This window comes from Octopus bimaculoides, chromosome 6, assembly GCF_046866305.1.
Source record: "Octopus bimaculoides isolate indiv1 chromosome 6, ASM4686630v1, whole genome shotgun sequence".
Classification (NCBI taxonomy): Eukaryota; Metazoa; Mollusca; class Cephalopoda; order Octopoda; family Octopodidae; genus Octopus; species Octopus bimaculoides.
Genome location: NC_142933.1, coordinates 7178655 through 7187666, shown reverse-complemented (window position 1 = coordinate 7187666; position 9012 = coordinate 7178655). Strand labels below are relative to the sequence as shown.

The window sequence follows — 9012 nt, the reverse complement described above, 5'->3', positions numbered from 1 at the left end:
AACGTTTATATTTAAGTAGCAAAGGTTGGATGAAGAGTTCAAACGGCAAAATAGCCAAGAGTCCATATTGCAGGGGTGTGGAGAGGGTGGGTAAAGGAGCTGGTAGGTTGGATGGATGGAAAGGTTGAGGAACGGGTGGGAGGGGGGACCGAAAGGGCCTGTTTCAATGATGGAGCCCACATGTGAACGAGAGGGAATCACATTATAAGATGGTTGTGTGTGTGTGTGGGGGGGGCGTACGCTTGTAGTAGGTTTTAAATTGTGTTGTTGAGGAGAAAGTGGGAGAGAGTTAAACAAAGAGAAAGACAAATTGGTGTAGTTTAGCCCTAGGTCAGTCCCGAATGAGCAGAACCATGGTCAGAGGAATTCTAGCCATGGCCATCCAGGTTTTTGGTCATATATCAAGGATGGCATTGGCCTAAGTGTTCTTCCTGTTGTTGAGACAGGGTGTGATATGAAGGAGATTTGACTGCTGTTTCTAACAAGTGTAACTACCATGTAGAGGTGTCCCTCATTGGCTCATACATACAGAGATAAGACAGTAGAGTGTGGTTTGAGGGAGATTTGGTTGCTATTTCTAGCAGGTCCAGCTACCATGTAGAGGCCTCCCTCATTGGCTCATACATACAGAGATAAGACAGTAGAGTGTGATTTGAGGGAGATTTGGCTGCTATTTCTAGCAGGTCCAGCTACCATGTAGAGGCCTCCCTCATTGGCTCATACATATATACATAGATAAGAGAGTAGGGTGTTATTTGAAGGAGATTTGGTTGCTATTTCTAGCAGGTCTAGCTACCATGTAGAGGCCTCCCACATTGGCTCATACATATATACATAGATAAGAGAGTAAGGTGTGATTTGAGGGAGATTTGGCTGCTATTTCTAGCAGGTCTAGCTACCATGTAGAGGCCTCCTTCATTGGCTCATACATACATATATACATAGATAAGAGAGTAGGGTGTGATTTGAGGGAGATTTGTTTGCTATTTCTAGCAGGTCCAGCTACCATGTAGAGGCCTCCCTCATTGGCTCATACACACATATATTCATAGATAAGAGAGTAGGGTGTGATTTGAGGGAGATTTGGTTGCTATTTCTAGGTATCACATAGAGGTGCCCCTCATTGGCTTATACATACACAAACCAGTTTGGTGTTATTTGAGGGAGATTTGGCTGTTATTCTTTACAGTTTAGGTGACTGTATAGCTCAGCTTGATGGATATTGGGTGTTGTATGTTGGTGCAAGTGGCGGTAGAGGGGAGGGGAGACTTTCGGAGAGGGGAGGGGCGGTGTCATCACAGTTTAGTAGCTGTGTGTGTTTATGTATGTGACAAAGTTGTGGTGGTGGGTGTGGGGGAAGGTTGATAGAGGGAGGGAGACTGAGACAGAGAGAGAGTGAGAGCGGGTGATGGTAGTCTTGGGATAGGAAGTGGTGGTTTGAAGGGACCACGATGATGTTTGATGTTTGGTGATGTGAGGTGAGGTTTCAGTGTGGTCGAGCAGAGATTAGATCCTGGAGAGCTGATGTAAGAGGTTTGATGGTAGTATGGCTTCGAGATTTTCTATGAGGCAGCTGATTGGAAGATACATCCAGCCCAGAACCTGAACAGAATAAAGAGAGAGAACACAAATATAATCATAGTAAAAATAATCATTTCTGTTACAGGCACAAGGCCTATCAGAAGATAGTCTCTCATCTGCTAATCATTGGAAAGCAAAGGAAATTGGATGGAATACAATGAATAATTACTCTTTTACTTGTTTCAGTCATTTGGCTGCGGCCATGCTGGAGCACCGCCTTTAGTCGAGCAAATCGACTCCAGGACTTATTCTTTGTAAGCCTAGTACTTATTCTATTGGTCTCTTTTGCTGAACCGCTAAGTTACGGGGACGTAAACACACCGGCATCAGTTGTCAAGTGATGTTCTGGGGAAAAACACACACACAAACATATATATATATATATATATATATATATATATATATATATATATATATATATATATATATATATATATATATGTGTATATATATATATATATATATATATATATATATATATATATATATATATATATATATATATATACATATATATATATATATATATATATATATACACATATATACGATGGGCTTCTTTCAGTTCCCATCTACCAAATCCACTCACAAGGTTTTAGTCGGCCCAAGACTATAGTAGATGACACTTGTCCAAGACTTAATACACAGCACTCATAGAATTATTTTCTGCTTTTTTCCATTCAGAAAAACAAAAAAAAAATTACATTTCAAAATTTACATGGTCACAATTTCCTATCCAGAAAACAAAAATAGTAAATAAAAAAAATAATTTTAGATGTAAAATTTAGGGGGTCACAGTTTCACAGGGGTAACAATTTAATGCAACATGGTATACTCTGAAAACCACATCATCGATAATATATGAGCCAAGGTGAGGGGTCAGAGCCAATACATATTTCAATTCACCAGCACCTCCACCATCTCTCTCTGCCTCTCTTTGGCCTCAAAACATCACCTCTCTGCTAAAATTTTACTCCTAACTCTCCTCATCAAGAATGTGACCTTCAACTAACTTTTTTTAACCGCATCATATCATGGCTGCTTCTCTCTCCCTCTTCAACTAATCACATGAAAGCATTACAGACAAGCTAAGTAACAGAATGACAAACAGAATTATAGTAATAATGATCATTTCAAACTTTAGCACAAGACCAGCAATTCCAGGGGAGGCAGGTAAGTCAATTACATCGACCCAGTGCATAACTGGTACTTATTCCATCAACCCTGAAAGGATGAAAGGCAAAGTCGATTTTGGTGGAATTTGAACTTACCGTTTTAGCAACAGTTCCCATGGGTTCTGGGTATTGGTGTGTGAGGAGTGCCAGGAGTGCTGTGAAGGAACAGAGACCGGCTGTGAAGAGGATGAAGAATGGAAGTTCCTTTTTGGGATACACAGACACCTCATGGAAGGCTGAAATAATAATGATAATAATAATAATAATAATAACAATAAAATCTGTTTACTAATTGACATATACATACCTTGTGACCATAATATCTCGGCAAAAGAATTTGATAAGCCCAGAAAATATAAAATTCGCTCATTGAAATTGAAAAGATGTGGCATCTCAAGATGGTTAGATACCAGTGATTGTATGGGGAACTTGCAATGATCAAAAAAAGGAACTGAAGATGTTTGAGGATGATCCCTGCAGAAAGGGCAAAACATTGTCTTCACTGGTCAGAAGAACATTGTCACTGAATTTTCTTTCCTTTTTACCCCCACCCATCTTATTCGTTTATTTTAAAACTTGTTTCAGTCATTTGACAACGGTCAAGCTGGAGCACCACCTTTAGTTGAGGAAATCGACCTCAGGACTTATTTTTCGTAAGCCTAGTACTTATTCTATTGGTCCCTTTTGCCGAACCACTAAGTTACAGAGATGTAAACACACCAGCATCAGTTGTCAAGTGATGTTGGGAGAGGGGAACAAACACAGACATACAAACATATATATATATATATATATATATATATATATATATACACACATATATATGTATACACATATATACGACGGACTTCTTTCAGTTTCTGTCTACCAAATCCAATCACAAGGCTTTGGTCGGCCCAAGGCTATAGTAGAAGACACTTGCCCAAAGCAGAGTGAGCCAGCAGGAGTCCTGGGGTGGAACAAGAAAGAAATGGTTGTACAATATCCATAGTCTCAGGTGGTCATTCTTGGGAATTCAGCCAGAAAGTATAAAGATGTTTGCTTCTGATAGGACCCTATGGAGGAGGGGGTCTAAGGACTTCAACCCTACAACTGGCAGGAGACTTGGATACTTCTCATAGGACCCTATGGAGGAGGGGCCTGAAGCCTCTTACCTCAACAATCCCCTCAGGAGTAGTGGTCAAGAAGACGGATGGATGTAAAGAGCCATAATGAAACACTACAGGATATTTTGTCTGATGCTCAACCAGTTATTTTGTCAATAATTTGATCATGCTAGGAAGAAGAATTTAGCAGAGGTACGTACATGGTAAAAGTTCTCTATCGATGCTTTCTGTACAGGTGGGGTAGGGATAAAAAAGGTGACCCTTCTCCAAAGGATAAGGGATCATACGGAAAGCTGTGGAGAATGAAAAGAGAAACAGCTGTTATTACAGAATGGATTGACCCTTTCAGCATTCAGAGATTACTCTGTCAAATCTAATCCTTATTTATTTCCCGTTTTGAATTAATCCTGGATTATCTCATAGCTTTCAGTTTTCAATGATGTGATTGTTTAGTTTTAAAATGGCATTGCATGGTAAGTGTGAGAAGGCTGATCTGGCTAGTTTGGACAAAAAGACAGGTTCAATATTAGGGACCCAGATATGGCTGGCTTAAATGCTAAAGGGAGATATGTACATATATATATATATATATATATATATATATATATATATATATATATATATATATATATATATATATATATATATATATATGTATGTATGTATAACCCTTTTCTATTCAGATTACTCAGTGAAATCATCATTATCATTGTCATTTAATGTCCTTTGTCCATGCTGGCATGGGTTAGGTGATTTAACCTGGGCTGGAAGGCTGGACCAGGCTCCAGTCTGATTTGGCATGGTTTCTATGGCTGGATGCCTTTACTAATGCCAACCACTTCCAGAGTGTGATGGGTGCTTTTACATGCCACCGGCACAGGTGCCATTTGTGTGGCACCAGTCTCTCCCACAAATGCAATTTTAATCGGTTTCACAGATCTTTTTCTTCTCAAGCACAACATAATGCCAAGGTCTTGGTCGTTCGTCATTGCCTCTGTGAAGCCCGGTGTTCAGAAGGTGCCTTTCATGTACCAGTTATGCGACACCAGCATCAACCGCAACTACAATTTTAATGTAAAGCGTGATATTGGTGTCATGTAACCAGCACCTCCTGTGCCGGTGGCACATAAAAAGCACCTTTCAAGCATTGGGCCTTGCGGAGGCAAAGTGGCTGATGCTGTTGGTGGCACATGAGAAGCTCCTTTTGAGTGTTGGCCTAATGGAGGTAATGACCAACACCTTTGGCATTATGTCGTGCCTGAGAAGAAGACCCATCAAGCCAAGTAAAATCGCTGTCATGGCAGATACTGGTGTCATGCAAATGGCACCCATGCCGGTGGCACATACAAGCTCCCGTTACACTTTTGGACTGGTTGGTGTTAGGTAGGGCATCCAGCTGTAGAGAACCCTGCCAAATCAGATTGGAGTCTGGTGCAGCCCCGGTCAAACTGTCCAACCCATACCAACATGGACAATGGATGTTAAATGATGAAAGTTTTTAATGACTCTTGTAGCTTTAAGATTTTGATGATGTGGTTGATTATTTTGAGAAGGACAATGTAGGGTAGGTGTAGTGGTGAGGGTGTGGGGTGCAGTGTGTGATCTGGTGGTGGTGGTGGTGGTGTGGTGTAATATGGTCCATTCTCTTTGAGAGTTGTGTGGGTAAGTGGTGCTATTAATGTAGCGTGAAATGTAGTCCAGCAGGTCATCACGCGACCCCCTGAACCCCACCACAAAGACCAGGACCACCCTAAAAACAACAACAACAACAATACTTACTACCCTCCCATGTGCAGTGTAAGAGGTTGAGGGCACCATCAACCCGTTTCCAATGTGGTAGGTGAAAGAAGGCATAGGCTACGGCCTCGCTGTCACCTCTCTTCAGGATGTGTTCAGGAGGTAGTATGAGGTTTTTCATCTCCAGCAGGTACTGAAATATAAGAGAAGATAAGAACATATAGGGGACATAGAATATAAGAATTCACACGTGCACATACACATACAAATCTGCCCATACACACACATGGTTCACAATATCCCAAAGTGTGTATGCATGTGATTGGGGACCACATGTGAATTTATGTTCCCACTGACACTCCAAACATGACCTCTACACCTTAGCAACAAATGACTACAGCCATTTGCATCACAATATCATCAATGGGCGTAATGTGAATTCCAACCTTTGTCCTTCAAGCGTACGTGTGTCTATGCTTTATACGTATATTTGTGAGTGTGTGTAAGTGTCTATATGATTGTGTGTGCTTGTATATATGTATAAGTATGGTTATATGTGTATATATGTATCTAAGACGTATCCATTCACCGTTAGACGGTGGTGAGAGGGACAAATGCACACACACACACACACATATATGTGTGTGTCTATGTATGTGTGTGTGTGTATCTATGTATGTGTGTATATATATATATGGCCAGTGTTCAATTTTTGGTCCCCGACTTTATGGCCAGTGTTCAATTTCTGGTCCCCGTCTTCAAGGCCAGTATGCAATTATTGGCCCCCGACTTTATGGCCAGTGTGCGATTTTTGTTCCCCGACTTTTTGGCCAGTGTTCAATTTTTGGTCCCCGACTTTATGGGCAGTGTTCAAAATTTTGGTCCCCGTCTTTATGGCCAGAGTTCAATTATTCGTCCCCGACTTTATGGCCAGTGTTCAATTATTCATCCCCGACTTTATGGCCAGTGTGCAAATTTTGTTCCCCGACTTTATGGCTAGTGTTCAATTTTTGGTCCCCGTCTTTATGGCCAGTGTGCAATTATTGGTGCCCGACTTTATGGCCAGTGTTGAATTTCTGGTCCCCCACTTTATGGCCAGTGTGCAATTATTGGTCCCCGACTTTATGGCCAGTGTGCGATTTTTGGTCCCCGTCTTAATGGCCAGTGTGCAATTATTCGTCCCCGACTTTATGGCCAGTATGTGATTTTTGGTCCCCGTCTTTATGGCCAGTGTGCAATTATTGGTACCCGACTTTATGGCCAGTGTTGAATTTCTGGTCCCCGACATTGTGGCCAGTGTACAATTTTTCGTCCCTGACTTTCTGGCCAGTATTCAATTTTTGGTCCCCGACTTCATGGCCAGTGTTCAATTTTTGGTCCCCGACTACATGGCCAGTGTTCAATTTTTGGTCCACGACATTATGGCCAGTGTTCAATATTTGGTCCCCGTCTTTATGGCCATTGTGCAAATTACTGGTCCCCGACTTTATGGCCAGTGTGCGATTTTTGGTCCCCGTCTTTATGACCAGTGTGCAATATTTGGTCCCCGACTTTATGGCTAGTGTTTGATTTTTGGTCCCCCATTTTCTGGCCAGTGTTCAATTATAGGTCCCCGAATTTATGGCCAGTGTTCAAATTTTGGGCCCCTCATTTTATGGCCAGTATTCAATTATAGGTCCCCGAATTTATGGCCAGTGTTCAAATTTTGGGCCCCTCATTTTATGGCCAGTATTCAATTATAGGTCCCCAACATTATGGCCATTGTGCGAATTTTGTTCCGCGACTTTATGGCCAGTGTACAATGTTCGGTCCCGTGTTTATGGCCGGTGTGCAATTTTTGAGCCCCGACTTTATGGCCAGTGTGCGATTTTTGTTTCCCGACTTTATCGCCAGTGTTCAATTTTTGGTCCCCGTCTTTATGGCCAGTCTGCGATTTTTGTTCCCCGACTTTATGGCCACTGTTCAATTTTGGTCCCCGTCTTTATGGCCAATGTGCGATTTTTGGTCCCCGACTTTATGGCCAGTGTTCATATTTGGTCCCCGACTTCATGACCAGTGTACCATTTTTGGTCCCCGACTGTCAGAGCATCTACCCCTTCTATTGGCTTGGCCACCTAGGTAATGGAAGCTATCGACTACTTCTAGTTTTCCCCTCTGGTATGTGATGGTAGACATAGGACATGAATTTTATTAATAAAATCTCAGTGGATGAGGAATATTTAAAGTAACTTTGCAAGACAAGGACTATTTCAGAGGAGAGGAGGCATTGGCGGGGATGAGCTTGTGTCGTATATATATATATATATATATATATATATATATATATATATATATATAGAGAGAGAGAGAGAGAGAGAGAGATTGTCATCATCATTTAGTATCTGCTTTCCATGCTGGAATGGGTTAGACCTGGAAAGTTGCATCAGGTCCCAATCTGATTTGGCATGGATTCTACGGCTGGGTGCCCTTCCTAATGTCAATCATTCCAAGAGTGCAATGAGTGCATTTTATGTGCCACCAGCACAAGTGCTACTTACGTGACACTGCCGTTGGCCAGGGCTACAATTTCACTTGGATTGATGGGTCTTCTCAAGCATTGCGTACTACCATTGGTCTTGGTCACTTATCATTGCCTATGTGAGGCCTAATGTACAAAGGATGCCAGTTAACTCTCCTCTTATGTGTCCATAGCTTACACCAGGCGCATCTTATAGAGTTTTTATCTATGCCTTTTCTACAGATCAAGCAGGGTCATCTTATATAATTCGTGCTGAAGTACTGCAGGCTCCATACTTGTAGATAAACCGCATTCAAGGACTTAACATCACTTACATTTGACATCATATACCCATTTGCGGTAGTAGCAAACCATTTCTATTGCGCTCTCTAGCTTCATCCTCTCAAATTATGTTCTAAATTTCATGATCCCTTTCTAATACTAGCATTGAAATCGACAAGTAGAAAGAATGTTGCAAACAAGCAACTTTGATCAAAGATAAAATGCTAGATTTTTTCTCTTCAGAGGAACAATGGTTGGAGAGTAGACACACACTAGAGTACAAAATCTGCTGGTTAATAATGGTATCTTCACTGACATCTAGTGATCAGTAAATCCACATGAAAGTTCTTGAAGCCAAGAACCCATGAAATTCTTTTGCAAACATTACACCAGCTTTACATTAGCATCATCTACTTTCTCTCTCCAATAAAACATATAGTCACCACGATGTTCCGTAAAATGAACCTTTTCGGAGTCCTCATTTCAGACAATGTCATTACATCCATGTTATACAGCTGCAGTTCTTATGCTACGAAGACTGATCTTTCAGGGCATGTTGAAGAGGATTCCTAATCTAATGAGGTGCAAATATTTCAGAAATACTCAATGGTTTGAACATTCTCACAGTAACAAG

General features: G+C 41.2%; 1 protein-coding gene and 1 long non-coding RNA gene across 2 annotated transcripts; one reads left to right on the top strand and one right to left on the bottom strand.

Moving 5' to 3' along the window:
- The first annotated feature begins 419 nt into the window (after positions 1-419).
- On the top strand, positions 420-1429 carry LOC149134918 (uncharacterized). The gene is made up of 3 exons (XR_016242154.1): positions 420-546; positions 852-889; positions 1302-1429. It is a non-coding gene; the product is annotated as an uncharacterized LOC149134918 (long non-coding RNA).
- Positions 1159-4149, bottom strand: LOC149134917 (protein ST7 homolog). Its single transcript, XM_089353369.1, has 3 exons — positions 4063-4149; positions 2853-2992; positions 1159-1602 (listed from the first exon to the last, which is right to left on the bottom strand). The coding sequence occupies exons 1-3, from the start codon at positions 4145-4147 to the stop codon at positions 1507-1509; spliced, it is 321 nt and encodes a 106-aa protein (XP_089209495.1). The 5' UTR covers positions 4148-4149; the 3' UTR covers positions 1159-1506.
- Between the last annotated feature and the right edge of the window lie 4863 nt (positions 4150-9012).

What these genes read in the sequence shown, in the direction of transcription:
- LOC149134917 (XM_089353369.1), bottom strand. Translation starts at nt 4,147, where the DNA reads ATGATCCCTTATCCTTTGGAGAAGGGTCACCTTTTTTATCCCTACCCC. An exon ending in CGATAGAGAACTTTTACCAT is followed by an intron (nt 2,993 to 4,062) that starts GTACGTACCTCT and finishes TTATTATTTCAG; the next exon opens with CCTTCCATGAGGTGTCTGTG. An exon ending in TGGGAACTGTTGCTAAAACG is followed by an intron (nt 1,603 to 2,852) that starts GTAAGTTCAAAT and finishes TATTCTGTTCAG; the next exon opens with GTTCTGGGCTGGATGTATCT.